Source organism: Saccoglossus kowalevskii, chromosome 9, assembly GCF_978046115.1.
Source record: "Saccoglossus kowalevskii chromosome 9, keSacKowa6.1, whole genome shotgun sequence".
Taxonomy (NCBI): domain Eukaryota; kingdom Metazoa; phylum Hemichordata; class Enteropneusta; family Harrimaniidae; genus Saccoglossus; species Saccoglossus kowalevskii.
This window is the reverse complement of record NC_140649.1, coordinates 4,271,264-4,289,184: the sequence shown is the minus strand read 5'-3', so window position 1 is coordinate 4,289,184 and position 17,921 is coordinate 4,271,264. Positions and strand designations below refer to the sequence as shown.

General features: G+C 38.2%; 1 protein-coding gene across 2 annotated transcripts in view; it reads right to left on the bottom strand.

Annotated features, from left to right (window-relative positions):
* LOC100313710 (protein tyrosine phosphatase) overlaps nt 1-17,921 on the bottom strand; it is an 84,943-nt gene that overhangs the window by 27,432 nt on the left and 39,590 nt on the right. Inside the window, exons 4-15 of one of the 2 annotated variants that reach the window (XM_085503018.1) lie at nt 10,368-10,550; nt 8,821-8,931; nt 8,173-8,442; nt 7,689-7,973; nt 7,298-7,594; nt 6,908-7,210; nt 5,409-5,756; nt 3,910-4,106; nt 2,046-2,069; nt 1,071-1,188; nt 697-888; nt 165-257 (exon numbers count right to left, since the gene is read on the bottom strand). In XM_085503018.1, coding sequence (XP_085359144.1) covers nt 165-257; nt 697-888; nt 1,071-1,188; nt 2,046-2,069; nt 3,910-4,106; nt 5,409-5,756; nt 6,908-7,210; nt 7,298-7,594; nt 7,689-7,973; nt 8,173-8,442; nt 8,821-8,931; nt 10,368-10,550 — 2,421 coding nt within the window. The remainder of the gene's footprint in view (nt 1-164; nt 258-696; nt 889-1,070; nt 1,189-2,045; nt 2,070-3,909; nt 4,107-5,408; nt 5,757-6,907; nt 7,211-7,297; nt 7,595-7,688; nt 7,974-8,172; nt 8,443-8,820; nt 8,932-10,367; nt 10,551-17,921) is intronic. The other variant, XM_085503019.1, reaches the window with a different exon arrangement.

Below are 17,921 nucleotides of genomic sequence, written 5' to 3'. Positions count from 1 at the left end.
GTACACTTTCAGTTATATTTCAAGAGGAATTACAGAAAAGATAAGTATGTCATTGTTAATTTAACTTTATGTGAAGTGTATGCAAATATCCAGGAGAGAAGATGAATGATAATGAAGAATGAAGTGTGGGGGAAGTAAAGTATAAATACAAATTTTAAACTCACCATCTTCTGGTGTAGTAAGATCTAATAAAGCTTCCTCTCCATATCCAACACTATTAGCAGCAGACACTTTGAAAATGTAGTGAACTCCAGGCGCTATAAATGTACAATAAAAGAAATGAGTGCCATCATTGTATCATTTTGGTTATTGCTGGATGTTGTGAATGTTTTCCTACTGCAAAGCCTTTTAAACACAAACTGTTTTTTTTTTGTTATCATGTTTTTACAACTGACCTTACATGTCATAAATAGTGTATCCCAAAACAAGCAAGTGTTACTCTTTACAAGGTCAAATCTAAGTCAAAGCGGTCAATCTAATCTAATGGATTGACCTAGTGTCTGACAAACATATCTCAAATTACATCAGTAGAATTCGAGTGTCTGTGCATCCCAGTCACGAGCGTGTCCTTGAAAGTAGCTTTCATGAATAAGTCAGGAGTTTATTCTGGTAAATGGTGCTTTTTAGTCATTTTTAGAATCAAACATTTTTTTCAGTATGTAGCAACAACAAACAAATGCAAGTTGAGTGACCTACCTAGCTGGTTGAACTGGAAGTACATATTAGAAGCGGAAATCTCGTACATCTGCATCTCCATCTCGCCATTTTTAGGACCCCATACTAACTTGTATCCTCTCACTTGTCCGTGCGTTTGTTGTGGCCGTTGCCACTGTGCGTAATACCCGGCATCCACAGCATTGATGGAGAAATCTTGCGGTTTGCTGGGAACTGAAAATCCAAGAAGAAAAAATATTCGGTTTTATAGATGCAGAGGAAAACTGTCTTTATATTTATTTTGTGATAATTTAGCTCAGTTAGTTGTACCGCTGTGAATATACTTGAATTAAGACGACAATTAGTATTATGCGTTTCACGAAAGGACATTTTTTATCCTACAATATTGGTCTTACCAGCTCCCATGGTCTTGACAAGCTTTGGTCTGCTTCGTTCACCATCTCCCATCTTGGTATATGCACTTATTTCAATTTGGTACTCTGTATCTTGTTTGAGATTTCCAATAACGGCTTCCTACAAAAAGAAACGACTCATGTAAGCTTTCTCAATTTTATCCTCAGTCCACAACAATCTCAAATACAATCTCAATACTGTTAAATGTCAAAATTCTTCCTCATCCTGCTGTTTACAATTTGAGATTGTGTGAAAGATGATATTAATATTCACTTTAAAATATGCTAGTTTATATGAATAAAATTGATAAAAATATATTTATATATGAATACACCCCACCATGTTATACAACAATCTTATACAACATGCTCATCACATTAATATTCATTAATACACTACAAAAAATTGATTAAAGAGAAACACCACAATGACCCTTTCACCCCCACATTAACCCTACAAATGGTATAATCCAACAAGTGAAAATAATGCAACAAATGTAGAGGGTGAAAGATCATGCTCACATATGGGTGCACCTCAGATGGTAGATTTGAAGGTTTTACAAATAGAAACATCAAAGGTGTTTTTTTCCCCCTCATTATCAAGATAATATTGAGCTGTGATTGATGCATTGTGGGTAATATCCATACGACTACTACACCCATGCTTTGTAAGACCCCTTAACCTACTAAATAAGTCATGATTTGTCATAATGTCACTATTTTACAATGAGTGGCCAAGAATACACAGCTTTCAAAATTTCTCAGTAGGTTAAGGGGTACATTAATCTGTACTTAAATACGCCATGCCACATTTGTGCATGCATTACATTGTATAACCATCTTAAAGAAGAAACAATCATTGGAATACTAGAAAGGAAAGAGATGGGTGGCTAGGTATTATATCTAACCTAACCTAACAAAAAGATGAATTACAGGACTAAAAAAAGACAAGAGATGAGGAAAGAGAAAGAAGGGTACCTGTCGGGCAGTGTAGTCGATCTCCTTTAAGATTCAGGTGACAACAAAAGAGATAAACATTTGATGAGAAAAAAATAAATAATACACACTAAAGTCGAGATATACATTCTTTCTAGTGAACTGTGTAGACAGTCGAGCAGTGCTTATATACTACAAGAACCTGTCTATGGTCATCATGATTGACGTCTTATTTTAAATATTTCATATATAGTAATTTAGATTTGGTGAATTGATATGAAATATGAATGATTATTGGTCACTACATTACTGTGTGAAACACTTGACATGAAATGCAACATGCACACGACTGTCACGGATTCAGTTTAATGAAACAAAAAAAGGTGAGTTTGGCATTGTGGCATTCAACATTTTCTATTGAACTAAAAAAGCTGCTTATGATGATACAGGGATAATAAGGCTACAGCTGTACTACATGCATTATACTGTTACTGTACTGTAAAGCCTTTTCTTTTAATCATTGAAAAAGAATGTGACAGTATATTCAGTCATATTTTTTCTTTATGCGTGTGTTGTGTGCGTGTATGTGGGGGCGGGGGCTAAGCTATGCAGATGATAAGTAAATCACTTTAAAGATTATAAACTGACATTCAATTTAAATTTTAGACAATTTAAAGGTTCAGGCCCAAACTAAATAAAATGACACTAAATGGATTGAGATTATTGAATGGTTAACAAAGCTGCTCTGTAAAGAAACATGAAAAAAAAGGAAGTGAAAATGGCATGAAATGATCTACGATTGGCCATTTAAAACTGAAGTTGTCTGTTTTAGACAGGTTTGTATAAAATGCTGATCAAGAGTCAGCCTTTCAAGCACTTTTTTAACTCATCGTTCCCTTGCTAAATAAATAAGTCCAATAGACGAGCAGTCATGAAGAAGCAATCTACACAGAACACGGAAAGCAATGTCACATGAAAAATAAAGATATAAAATAAGTATAAAATCAGATAACTTAAAGTTATTCAAATTCTGCAAGAAATATGAGATGATAATATTGTTTTCTGATTCAGATTGGTCTATGAGAAGGAGAGATGAAATGAGTGAAAACTGGTAATGTTTTATGCTGTGGTTTAATTTGAAGATGAATCCGGTATAAAATGAGATTCAGAAAATACAACCATCTACATCCGCAAAGAACCATGGATTGTTAAAATAACGTTAAGTAGATCAAATGGAAACGTTTACTGAATGCTGAAAAGGTTAGTATGTCAGAGTTTAGTCTTCGATTATTCTGAAATAATGACTGAGTTTGAAGAATAAAAGCTTGAATTAGAATGAACATGATAGTAGAGGAAGCTTCTCTATGGAATGTCTTTCTTGAACCCAACTCAACATCCACTGCTCATTCACAAGAATTCATCAGGAATCTGATTTGAACAATGGATGCTTTCTAACAAGAGTTTTCCACCAATTTAAAGACAGAAGTAAAAGTAGAGTAATATACAATTTCATACATTTTGTATTCAAGTAAACCTCATTCATGGTGAATTTTGAGATCAAATCATTTCTCTGAATCAAAAACTGTGCTACATTGCAGATATAGCAACAAATGTGTATCTGTACAACACACAGACTATTACTGGAATAAAGGGTAGTATCCATTATATCAATTTGCACATCCATAAATTCACCAGTAAATACAAAACTGCACCACCACCACCACAACTATTGCTTTACTGGATTGTGAATTGTGTCAATGGGTCAAAATAAAGATTACTTTTTAATTCCATGGATAAGAAAGAAGCATTCCTCTTTAACAAAATAAGCATTCCCACACATTTATTACTGAATTATTAACTGTACCACAAAACATTACAGATAAATATTTATTATCCCGAGACATACCTCGCTATCCCCGTACATGACGTCAGCTATCATTGGGATTCCAATGTATTCCCCAGTATCAGATAACTCTTGATAATGTATCTGGTAGCCACGGATCTCACCATTACGATCTCTGGGAGACGGTGGTTTCCATTCTACACGTATTGCAGTAGAGTTGACTGCTTCCACTTTGATTTTCTTGGCGGAGCCACCAGGAACTGTAAGGATGAATCAACGCAACATTTAATGAATTAATGGTTGTACTTATACAGCAAGTACATTCTGCATTTTTTCATCCCCAACTATTTCTATCTCATATAATAACTGACCCCCCCTCTCTACACTACACCTTTTTTCTACTGACACGTTTCTTATTTCCTAGAAACCCTCCAAACCCTATCACCCATCTCAATACCCCCCCCCCCTTTCCTGAAACATCGACCCCCATCTTGATAGACCCCCACCCCAACTCCCTGATCAGCTCACCCCAATCCCACCTCCTCAACACACCCTTTAATCCATCATACCCCCTAACCAATCCCAATCAACACCCCCTCCCATTCTAACCTCCTCAAAACCTTTTCCCCTCACTTTACCAACTGACATCCTTTACCCAGCCCAACCTACAGTACTACTAAACCCAGCCAGGGTTCATATACGCCTGAAATGAAATCATCAGTTTTCCAAGGTTTTCATCACAACTTGTTTTTGTCTACATGAGAGAGATAACAGCACATAATGAGATATCTCGCTTTTTTCGCTAATCATTCGAATCAGCCCATTTGTTTGCATTTTAATTCCTTCAGTGATTCAATAAACAACTTTACAAGAGTCATGATTTTATGCTTGTTCATTTTCCATGACAACCTTAAAATTCCAGAAGTTCCCAGTACATTCCAGGTCTGTATGAACCCGGATGCCGTTTTTCCACTATTTTTTCCACTAAATGATCTACTAGCATTTTGTTAGTTCACTAGACAATGTGTTAGAAAGCAAGCTGACATATATATGAATTCTAAAGCCAAACTAATTCTTGGAATCACTAAGAATGAAACAGTGTCTTTTATTATACCCCCTGTGTATAGAAGCTCCAAGCACTGCTGAAGAGTTATGTAGAAGAATGTCCAACTGAGCGAATCTTGTTTTGTTAAAAGCTACAAGAGTTATGTAGAAGAATGTCCAACTGAGTGAATCTTGTTTTGTTAAAAGCTACAAAAGTTATGTATGCAAATTGTACCAGCATTTTCAACCCTGGTAGTGATGAAAATGGTTGGCAGTAGAGAAATAGATGAAAACTAGTGGTTAGTATTGTACTTACAGATGAAGGCTTAATTAGGCACATGATGAAGGCTTGTTGCATATACAGGCATTGGCATAAAGCAATGATATAATAATAACACCAGGAGATCCATGGGAGGCAAGCAATGGACACAAGCAAAGCACAACACAACACAACATTATCTTATTCTACTGAGGATAACATGAAATCTATAAAACCCTGTAAAGTCATCTTTACATACCATCTTCATCAGTGCGTACTATAATGGGGTCAGAAGCGGGTCCATCACCGACGATCGTACTTGCCACCATCCATATTCTGTAGCGTGTCCATTTCTCCAAATTATTAATAACATATGAGCGAGCACTTGAGCTGACCTCGACCGATCTGATTTGATCGATATCCTCGCGTGACATTTGATCACTATCGGATCCCTCGCTAGCGTACTGGTCGAGAAGCATCATATAGGAGATCATATAGCCAGTGATGACGCCATTCTGTTGAGTGACTGGTGGGGGTAACCATTGCAGTTGGATGCTTGTAGAATCCTGGGGATCTCCACTTACCTCTTGTGGGGGTGCTCCTGGGGCTAGTGGGTCACAACAAAAATACAATAAAAAGAAAAAAAAAACTTACAGAAATCATATCGCAAAATTTGGTAGAGGAGGAAAAATACACATGTAGACAGGAGTTTAATGTTTGATAGCTGACATGCTCTTTATCATTGCAACTTCAGAAACATGGTATGGTGGGGAAAAAAGGTAGGAAAAATGATTTGACAAATTCTAAATGATTCTTTACAGCGGGGAAAACAAAGGTTATGAAAATAAAGTCACATCCCATGTAAGCCATGCGAGTGAAAAATTACAACAAATAACCCCCATCAATTATGACAAAGCAATGCGAGTGACAAACCATTGTGACCATGCCAGTGGTGCAACAAACTTGACAGCATGTGAGAAAAAGCAGAGCACTCCGATGGGGCAAACAGGGCATAGAGGTTACATCAATAGTTCTGGATTTTGAAATTCAGCATGCAGGTGAAAATACACATTTTTATTTGAAGAGGTGCTCAGTTACAAAAAAACATGACAAGCATGCATATCAGTCACTTGACAGTAAACAGGTCAAGCTGGAAATGAAGTATAAAATCATAAAAGAAAAAGTTCTGAGAACTGAGAAAAAGAAAAAAAAAACAAGTAACTCCGTGATGTGACAACCTCTGCGCATATTTCATGCTTATGCATTTTCTTTTCTCAGGGATTACCCGACAGTCAAAGATTCTGTGCCACATGTATCAAGAATTGGTGAAAACATCAGTCAGCAGTCCCAGGTCGATTACATACAAAACATTCTCACTATATCTACTAACAACAAACAAACAAACACTGAGCCACCAGCCATGATGCATTGGTACACCACTTACCTTTACTTATCACACCTTAAAACGTCTCTACAACCTGTTTGCCCCATGTCATAAAAAAAATCAACGCCCCCAACATGCATTGCACAGACCCAGATCTTGCAAAATATAAACTGAATTATAAACTTTCCATGCATGGAAACAAATCAAAAGTAAACTTAATATCTCAGGCAGGATGAATAAACTCATGCTAGGATATGGGGTTACTCTGCTAAACGCTGATGTCCTGTTTCCATACTGCCTGCATTTTTTTTAAAGGTCACCCACAATGCATGCGTAACCAGCATCATGAAAATGTAATCCAGACAACTACTTACCGGCTTGCCTGGTTCTCACAGACACAACAGGAGTACTGACACCAAGTCCTCTCTCAGTGCGGGCTGCTAGTCTTATATTATACATGGTATTTGCCCGTAAATTGTCTAGCACATAAGTAATCGCAGGTGACAGCGACAATTGTTGAGATTCAATTGGTTCACCATCTGGGCCGGTGTCAGAACTGTTATAGTAAAGTTCGTAGGCTGTGATGCTTTGCTCAGCATGTTGAGGGGCACCCCATGACACTCTTATGGATGTGTCTGATAATGGTTCACCAACAAAGTCCTGAGGCTGGCTGGGTACTGAAAGAAACATAAATAAGGTTGTAAAAAAATGATGATCTCTCAGAAGATATGGATTATATGAGAGAAACAGAAGTATAGGACTACCTCCTTGCTGAGTCTTGACTTTAATCACAGATGACAGTGGACCTTCCCCGACAGCAGTTAGTGCAGAGACACGAATTGAGTACGTTGATAAGGTAACTAAATCACTAATGGTAGTAAGTAGTCCATTATCAACATTATGAATGTCCCAATCCGTGACAACTTGACTAGGATTTGTTGTGTAATAGACACGGTAGCTACGAATCTGTCCATTGGGTGTTTCTGGAGCTAACCACTGAATGAGTATAGTGCTGGAGCTGAGTGGTCTGGCTCGCACTGAACGCGGGGTGCTTCCTGGAGCTAAAACAAACATAAACAAAAATAATATTATAAATGGCAGCTTTCATTACATGACCTCAACTGCCTTAATCAAAACCTTTTCGTTGTAACTTACCTAATTCACCGGTAGTAGCGGTTGCTGGATCACTAGGTTCACCCTGACCTATATTGTTGACAGCTGACACTCTAAACTCGTACTCGGAATATGGCAGCAGATTTTCAACTCTGTAGCTGGTACTTCTGATATCAGGCACTTCAGTGTAACTTCCCGATGAAAATTTTAATTTGTAAGTTACAGTATATGATAAGATTGGATCCACCTGACCAGCAGTCCAATGCATAGTCACAGAGGTAGCAGTAATGTCTGATACTTGTGGGGTTGGTGGTGGTTTTGGTAATGCTAAAAACACAAAAAACATGCACGTATTACCTGTATGTGATTTGAAACAATACTACATTTGAAACTAACAATAGTGACATACTGTAGTATGATGTTAATGTTTTTTGTTTTGTTTTTTGCACCAATTGTAAACAACACAATCAAAATAACAAAAGTGTATGCATAATGGGTGTGTTTCTGAATCAACAAAATGTTTTACCTTTCACAGTGACTTTACTAACGGCTTCTATGGATCCCAATTCACTGGTTGCTACACACGTATAATTTGCCGTTTCTCTCACATTACTTAGCTCCAAAACATTCCTACCAAGAGGTAGCTCGTCTTCGTCGTTTAGATCTATGCCTTCTTTCATCCATTTGACATAAGGCATTGGTGAGCCTGCAGCCACACAGGTCAATGTCACAGTGCCACCAGGCATTACTTCATGGTTCTGGGGTGGAATAGTGAATTGTGGTGCTACACGCCGAACTGTAAACAATCAATGAATCATTGGTTAGCATTTCTTGTACAAGAATCTGAGTTGTTGTTGGCTTCCCTCAACTTATGTATAAGTTCGTAAAAATTATTTTACTCACACATGCCAAATAAATTTCAATTAGTAACTCCTCTAATAAACATGTCAGCTACAGTAAGTATCCCCTAACTCACCTCAACAAACACATCAACTGCAGTTTGTATCTGTTAACTCATCTCGAATAAACATGCCAGCTGCAGTTCATTATCCCCAAACTCCCCTCAAACAAACATGCCAGCTGCAGTTTGTATTCCCTAACTCACAGACATTTTAGCAGTCTGGTTCATAACTATTACCCAGCAATCTGCTGTAGTTTTCACTCCTTAACTAACCTCTAACAAATAGATTTGCTGGCTGTGAGTATCTGGTGCCAGCTCTGTTCGTTGCAACACACTGGTACTTTCCCTGGTCTTCTTCTTCTGCATTCTCAAGTCTTAGGGTACCTGTAAGTAGGTGGGAAGTAAACAAACAATTAATACACACTTAAATGGTTGATCCTTGCTGTTAACTCAGGATCGAAGGCAGACATACAGTGGCATTGGAGATCACATGCATTTGTGCTTAAAGACACAACATGCATTACACGAAAGTATCTAAGTGGTAAGCCGCACCCAGTCAAAATTTAGCAAGATTCAGCCATTATTTGCATATTATATGTAAAGTCTACCTGGAAATTTTTAATTTATTTATTATTTGGTACTGTTCTATATATGTACTCATCACAAGAAATGCTATAAACTGAAATTTTTTCTTTCCCTGCCTACTTGGCTCAAAGCTTGCCAAATTTTGCCACAATGATGGGTACCATGGGAACTAAGAAAACAGAAAACTCCTCATCGAGTTGATATGAACATTACATGCAAACATAAAAGTAACGATAAATTTTCTTTTTCTGAGTTTACAAAGCATCAAGAAAACTGATTCTGCAAAGTTGAATTGTTAAAAACAAAAAAACAAAATTGAGAGATCAAAGAGAGAAAAGAAAGTGATGAAACTTGTTGGGGTGTTACCATGGTGAGTTGTCATAGGCAACTGCATCACATGCAACACAACACCAAATTACCTCTTGGGTACTGTCGAATAGCTAGAGAGAAGCAGGCATTGTAGTAAAAATGAAGATGTAGAGGAATTAGTAGGATAGTGGGCTTTAGACGGGAGCTGACCAAACCAGCCATGACCAGCATTATTTAGCACCTGTTACATTTCAGGCTTTCTTTATTATGGAAATGAATGGAATACATGTCTGATGTAACAGAAAGCAAGCTGTGTTAAATGAAAACTACATCTACTAAATATTTAAACTATCAAAGAACAAGAAATAAGAAGTTGTTAGTTATTAGACGAGCCCGCACACAACAGGCGTTCTAATAACTAGAACTAAGAACATCACATCACAATAACACACACATTATACTGATACAACAACATTAAATTTCTTAACAGTTTATTAACTTCAAGTATATTTTAAATTTCTACAACAATGCAAACTTTATCACATTAAACCTGTAAAAATCTAGCTCAAACTACACAGCATCTGCTAGTATTTTAATACCATACAAATATATATTACACTAACTGCCATTTTTAATTAATCTGTGCAATGCCATTATGTTAATTTTAATTAGATCAAGCATTTTTATTTATGTACCACTAGGAATAATATTTATGCGTATCAGCCTAGAAGTATTTCAGAAACCTCATCATAATGATGTCAAAGTTATGTGAGTAGAGCTATGCCATCAGACATATCTGTACAGAACCATAATACATACTAGTATTACATGGCTCTAATCACTCAGATGATATGATCCAAAGGCCAGTAGCAATTCAGACTTCTAAACTGTTGGCTGCAAATGTGATGTCTAGGTGAACAACTTACCACTCTCTAGCTGTGATATTCTGTCACTACTTAAGTCAACGGGTACATATTCTTTCAGCCACGTCACATCGGGTTCCGGGTTGCCATTTACTGTACATTCCATCAAAGCCAGACGACCTTTCTCCACAACTTTCAAAGAAGGGCTGTTGACAATTACTGGGAAACCAGCAGGCAAGTTCCTGTCTATAAATGAATGAAAAATGGTGTTTTACTACGCAGATAAATTGATTCAAAATGACATCTCACAATGTCCACAAGAATGGTGAGTCTGGTAAAAATCTTTGTTTGGTTTGGTCAGTCTGTCAGTCACTGTCAACTGTTTTCACTAAGCTTTAACTTGTCAGTGTTTTTATTTTGTTATTCTCCAAATCTCTGTACCAAGTAACAATAAACTTGTTTTATCAGAGGTTAAGAGGTGATCTCGTTATCAGGAGTAGACGGATGATCTCGTTATCAGGGGTAGACATGTGATCTTGTTATCAGGGGTAGACATGTGATCTTGTTATCAGGGGTAGACGGGTGATCTCGTTATCAGGGGTAGACGGGTGATCTCGTTATCAGGGATAGACGGGTGATCTCGTTATCAGGGGTAGACGGGTGATCTTGTAATCCGGGATAGACGGGTGATTTTGTTATCAGGAGGTGGCCATGGTGGTACTTGCCAAGAAGTGACCATAGTTGCCAGGTGGTAGCAATGGTGGAAGTGGCCAGGTGGTAGCAATGGTGGAAGTGGCCAGGTGGTAGCAAGGGTGGAAGTGGCCAGGTGGTAGCAAGGGTGGAAGTGACCAGGTGGCAAAGGTTACCAGGTAGCAATGATGAAAGTGGCCAGGTGGTAGCAATGGTGGAAGTGGCCAGGTGGCAATGGTTACCAGGTAGCAATGATGAAGGTGGCCAGGTGGCAGCAATGGTGAAAGTGACCAGGTGGAAGCAATTGTGAAAGTGACCAGGTGGAAGCAATTGTGAAAGTGGCCAGATGGCAAGGGTTACCAGGTAGCAATGATGAAAGTGGCCAGGTGGCAGCAATGGTGAAAGTGACCAGGTGGAAGCAATTGTGAAAGTGACCAGGTGGAAGCAATTGTGAAAGTGGCCAGGTGGTAGCAATTGTGAAAGTGGCCAGGTGGAAGCAATTGTGAAAGTGGCCAGGTGGCAAAGGTTACCAGGTAGCAATGATGAAAGTGGCCAGGTGGCAGCAATGGTGAAAGTGACCAGGTGGAAGCAATTGTGAAAGTGACCAGGTGGAAGCAATTGTGAAAGTGGCCAGGTGGAAGCAATTGTGAAAGTGGCCAGGTGGTAGCAATGGTGAAAGTGGCCAGGTGGCAGCAATGGTGAAAGTGACCAGGTGGAAGCAATTGTGAAAGTGACCAGGTGGTAGCAATGGTGGAAGTGGCCAGGTGGCAAGGGTTACCAGGTAGCAATGATGAAAGTGACCAGGTGGAAGCAATTGTGAAAGTGACCAGGTGGAAGCAATTGTGAAAGTGGCCAGGTGGAAGCAATTGTGAAAGTGGACAGGTGGAAGCAATTGTGAAAGTGACCAGGTGGTAGCAATGGTGGAAGTGGCCAGGTGGCAAGGGTTACCAGGTAGCAATGATGAAAGTGACCAGGTGGAAGCAATTGTGGAAGTGACCAGGTGGAAGCAATTGTGAAAGTGACCAGGTGGAAGCAATTGTGAAAGTGGCCAGGTGGAAGCAATTGTGAAAGTGGCCAGGTGGTAGCAATGGTGAAAGTGGCCAGGTGGCAGCAATGGTGAAAGTGACCAGGTGGAAGCAATTGTGAAAGTGACCAGGTGGAAGCAATTGTGAAAGTGGCCAGGTGGAAGCAATTGTGAAAGTGGCCAGGTGGTAGCAATGGTGAAAGTGGCCAGGTGGCAGCAATGGTGAAAGTGACCAGGTGGAAGCAATTGTGAAAGTGACCAGGTGGTAGCAATGGTGGAAGTGGCCAGGTGGCAAGGGTTACCAGGTAGCAATGATGAAAGTGACCAGGTGGAAGCAATTGTGGAAGTGACCAGGTGGAAGCAATTGTGAAAGTGGCCAGGTGGAAGCAATGGTGAAAGTGGCCAGGTGGTAGCAATGGTGAAAGTGGCCAGGTGGCAGCAATGGTGAAAGTGACCAGGTGGAAGCAATTGTGAAAGTGACCAGGTGGAAGCAATTGTGAAAGTGGCCAGGTGGAAGCAATTGTGAAAGTGGCCAGGTGGTAGCAATGGTGGATGTTGCCAGGTGGTAGCAATGGTGGATGTTGCCAGGTGGTAGCAATGGTAGAAGTGGGCAGGTGGTAGCAATGGTGGAAGTGGGCAGGTGGTAGCAATGGTGGAAGTGGGCAGGTGGTAGCAATGGTGGATGTTGCCAGGTGGTAGCAATGGTGGATGTTGCCAGGTGGTAGCAATGGTGGCATCAACCAGGAGGTAGCCACTGTGGTAGCAGCTAGATGGTAGCAATGAGGACAGTGGTCAGGAGATGATTTTTGTTGCGCATATTTACCTTTCCATGTTGTCCTTTAACTCAACATATTTGCTGTTGACAACACACAATTGATATATTCTAACCTTTCTGAAATATGTTTTTGTTTTATTAATAACTTGATAGAATTGATAAAACCGGTTATTCAGGGTCAAACAATAAGGCTTTTATTTTCTAGTGTAATTCTATACAGATTAATTTCTCTATTGTGACAATGAATAAACAGTCATCTACTTGAGTTGCAATTAGTTATATAAAAAAAAGTAACTCCTATTTACAGAGTAAACAAAGAATAGTCATATCAGAAGTTGCCGCTGCATGATCATTATCTTGCACCAGTAAATGGTAGCAGTATCTATGAAGTCAATGATATGACCAGACAAAGTCAGATTCTGGTGTAATATTTCATGGCATTCATTGATGTAATCTGTTTTCTACAAGATCTTGGTAGAAACACAGGAGAGCTCTATGGTATGATGGACATGTGTACGCAATGTACGCTGGCAGAAAAAGGAGACAGCACCAGGCACTGATGTCTGACGATTTCAAATACTATTATAATTGCAGTACATTGTTTCGTATTACCATTTTTTTCATGCAATTAACGCTCAAACAGATGTGAAGTTAAACTTGGGTCAGAAGTCAATCTCACTTGGTGACTGGCTGAGTCAAACCAAGATCTTGCTCCAATGAAGAGACATGCTGATTGCAACATGCAACAAAGGGACTATTGTACTCAATTTATTCACATATACCTTGGGCTTTTTAAACTATCATATATCCACAAGCAAGCTAATTACCAGTTTGATCAAATTCTTGGCAGACTTTTGGGACCAGCAATAGTAATACAGTTTGAAATTTGAGCAGGTATTCATAAATGCATGCCATACTCCAGTAACTCTAACAAGGCTTCAGGCCTTAAGCACTTATTGTCCTGATTAATTTCTCAAGATTCTCATCCAAAAAAAAAAAGTAACAAATGTTACAAACAAATGCATTCCAGATTCAAAACGCATACATTTCTGATGGCATAATACTGATAATTTTGAAAGTACTACTTGGACTATGTGATCAACAGGCAATGATGGACATTTCCTAGAAGTTCTGCAAACAAACAAGTTGTTATTTTTAAATGATCAAAAACAAAATCCATCAGCACGTCAGTAAAGACATAAACAAGGTGAAAGTATATTCGTTTCCGTGGACCGTAGTATTAGCTAAAACTAACAGTTGTGTGGGTGGCCTATTGTCTTTCTTTGTTTGGCATTGGATCGGATCGGAGGACGGGTAATCTTTCCTGGTTGCTTTTCAAACTTAAGTATAAGTTATCAAGAGGTAAACACTGGTTCCTTTCAGAGAACAAGCATATATAGTTGTACATGTATACAAGGGATGTTTACAATGTAATATGTTTCCCAGGCAAAATGACGAAAGCTTCAGAGATAGCCATCATTCTGAAAACCTAAGCTGAATCAATAGTACCATCGTATTAAATATCAACTAATACTACTTGCACACTACATTTTATAGTTTCAAGAACAGAAAAACTCCTGACATTGTACACCTATCGGTGAAGTGCAACGACAATGCAGATTTTACTCAAATGTTCATGGAGAAAGCACGGCAGATCATTGAACCCAGTTCCAAATTATATATTACAGAAGTGTATATAACAAAGCATGTGGAGTGAACAATCATCAACAATAAATCTTTCCAATTGGGTTGACATTTTAATATGTGTATGGGATATACCCATAGGTTATGCATTCATGAGGTTATTAATCCTATATGATATCACAAAGCTAAACATCCCATATTGCAAAGCTCAACATCCATAAATATATCAAAGGCATAATATTCCCCTATCAAAAGCATGGCATTTCCTTATCAAAGGCGAAACATTCCTATACAAAGATTCAGCATTCCCACGCCAAACTTGTAGCATTCCAATATCAAACATGTCACATTTCCATTCGAAATGTATATAACACATGCACAAAGGCCCAACTTTCCAAAAGTAAAGCTATTGAAGACTGCTACACAAATTACCCCATAGGACAGGATTATGTACTGTCAATGGAAAGTCTAATTTAGTAATTAATAAAGGTCCTCTTCACAGAAATAAGAAATAAAATAAGAAACACAGAAAGCCATATAATTTTCAGTATTATTCTATAGTTGTTAATGATAATCAACAAATTCAAATCACTGTGATTTTATTCTTGAGTCACACCATTTCCATTCTACCCCAATGAGTCCTATTTTTCTCACACCTTTTGCCATTATTTATTACATTCTATCCATTCAAGTCTTGTGGTCTGTGTTGTTACTTTCTTTTTTTCACACCAACTTCAAACAGCCACAGATAAAATGTAACACCGCTGCGGTCATTCCACCCCTATGTGTTAAGCCGGCCATTGGGTGATCGTGAGAACTGCGGTGTGGAGGTAAAGGGCAATTCTCCTGTAGCTATAGTGACAGTTGCCGAGTAACAAGACAGTATATCAAAGGGCATATGAGTCATAGAAACTTTGAGTAAGCTGTAAGAAATACAAGTCAGTCAGCCTTTGACATTCAAATTACAAATAAAATGAAATAAATGCCATTTGACTTATTTTATAACTGCAGAATTCAAAATAATACGAGCATGATTCAGTTTATTTATGCAAGAAGTCTATCGATTTTTTCAAAAGATGAAATCCCTATTTTCAGATGATTCTGTTTTGATTCCATACTGACAAGACATGATATGTTGATCACTAGCACTGATGCTTTAGATAACATGTAAATCCATCTGTTTCCATGAAAATGTGCCGATCAAAATTACATGTACATGCATAATTCACTCTATACAGATTTCTCAATGAAATTCTAGCTTTTGAGAAAACCTTTCCAGTTTACAGTTTAAGTAATTACTGTTCGTGGTCTCATTGTACATATATAGAAAGACTCCAAGATGGAGAGATGGGGGAAAGTCTAAAGCCTATTTCCCACACTGATCACTGTACAGCACTGACAGCTTCATGACATAATTCTCTTGGGCGGCTGGGCCCCTTAATGATGTTGGAATGTAGAGTTATTTCACTGGTACTAAAGGAAAGCACAATACCCTAAACATGCTGAGGACTCTTGAGCACCTCAAGGTAGTTGGGATTTAGTCACTGGTACTAGGGGAAAGCACAATACCTCCAACACACTGAGGGGGCTTTTCTGTTATCTCTTTGGCATACACAACCCACTTATTATCATTATGCATAGTTCAGTGAATCATTTCAGTGCATACATCCACCCGTCCAATGTGATGTCACGCTATACGGCAGACAGGTAATTGAGTTATATTGTACTACTATGTAACATAAAAGGTAAAATAGAAGCTGCAGGTTTCATCTTCCCTGATAACAGGGTGTGGTTACTAGCACCACCTCAACTGAACCACCCCATGGGAAAAACATACATAAACTGATGAACCAAATGGCAGGTATAAATAGAAACAGTAGCAGTAGTAAGGCAGCATGGTAACAATGCAGTCAAATCCATCCATTGAATATGTTTTCTAAACCTCATTCTAAAGATACATCAAGAGTACTAGAAGATAACCTCCGGTGGAGGTGTATATGGTAACTAACTGCATAGCCTGAAAAATTCCAAACACACCCCTATTGTAACAGGAGATCAGCATCTAATGCTCAATTTTACCATGTCAATTTGGCCCCTGTCCCATAATGCATGAATGAGCACTGAAATTCATGTCTGCACTCGAGTGGTATTAAAGTTATTTGTCATTGTGGACTTATTTAAATCTCAACAAACAGATTTAAACAATGAGCAAGAGTACACCAATATGCTGACAGTTCACATAATAACTGAGACTAGAGAGCACAGATATTTTTAGAAATCCATGATTAACAGTTTTTTTTTTACGATTTCAGTAGGTACAACTCGTGCGAGACTAGAACTAAGCATGAACATAGCTACTGATGGGCTCAGATGTACAGAACTGATTTCACCATTCACAGAGAATCAGAATACACAATATCAAACTAAAAAAACATTAATCAGGTTAATAGGCTTTACTTTTTGTGATTTACGACAATATGTATACTTTATTAGTGGACATTGAGTTATTGGTGGTCACATCTGATACAACTCACTTCTAAGCATACTTTTATAGCTAGTTGGGGACTACTATAGTGAAACAAAACTCATTTTCACCAAACCCTTTTAGCTTTATTAGAATAGAACAATGGTTGAAACAGACAAGTTTTAGTGATAACATTGATGAATCATTGTTCAGGTGATGATTTTGAAGTTTGTGCCTCATTTAGCTGATTTCTGGGTGTGCAAGGCACAACTTTACATCCAACTGGGATTTCAAGAACTCATTCCAGTCATGCAGGAAGCCGTAACGCATATTTTTCAGAATATTTTATGAGCATTCTTACATTTTAGAACATATGCAATATATGTTATTTGTTTCTATCATAAACCATTCAAGGATCACTGCATTTCATTATTGCATAGGAATTGTTGTTAGGAAGCAATAAGGCTCTAGTTATCTGAGCCTATTTGCATATTCAGTGGATGTAAACCCCCTCCCCCTCCCCAAGTAGAGGTTGCAAACCTTTGTCAACTGATTTACATTTATAGGTAAAACAATATAAGGCCAAATCTTTGCTATGGATTGCTTGATTCCTGTTACAACACTGTCAATTCATCCATTCAAATGTTTCATGTCTATAAAGACACGAAAGGTCAACAGTTCCCCTTCATCACCATCAACATATTTTCAATCCATTATGTAGATCAACCAGCTTTTTGATTGAAATTAGATGACATCAAATAATCCCAAACCATGTACAGTTCAGCTTGATTTGTTGTAATTTGGGCAAACTAAGAGTAAAGTAAGATCAGTTCATAAAGTAAGATCAGTTCAGTTTGATTTGTAACTTGGAAACCTTTTTCTCACCAGCAATCTAACAAAACATGAAAACATTTTGCCCTCTTTTTGCAAATCAAATAGCTCAAGTAGTTTGATTATCAGTTGTCATGCTGACTTCCTGTTATTCAAAGCGGGGGATCTCAGCAAATAAAAGATGTGGAA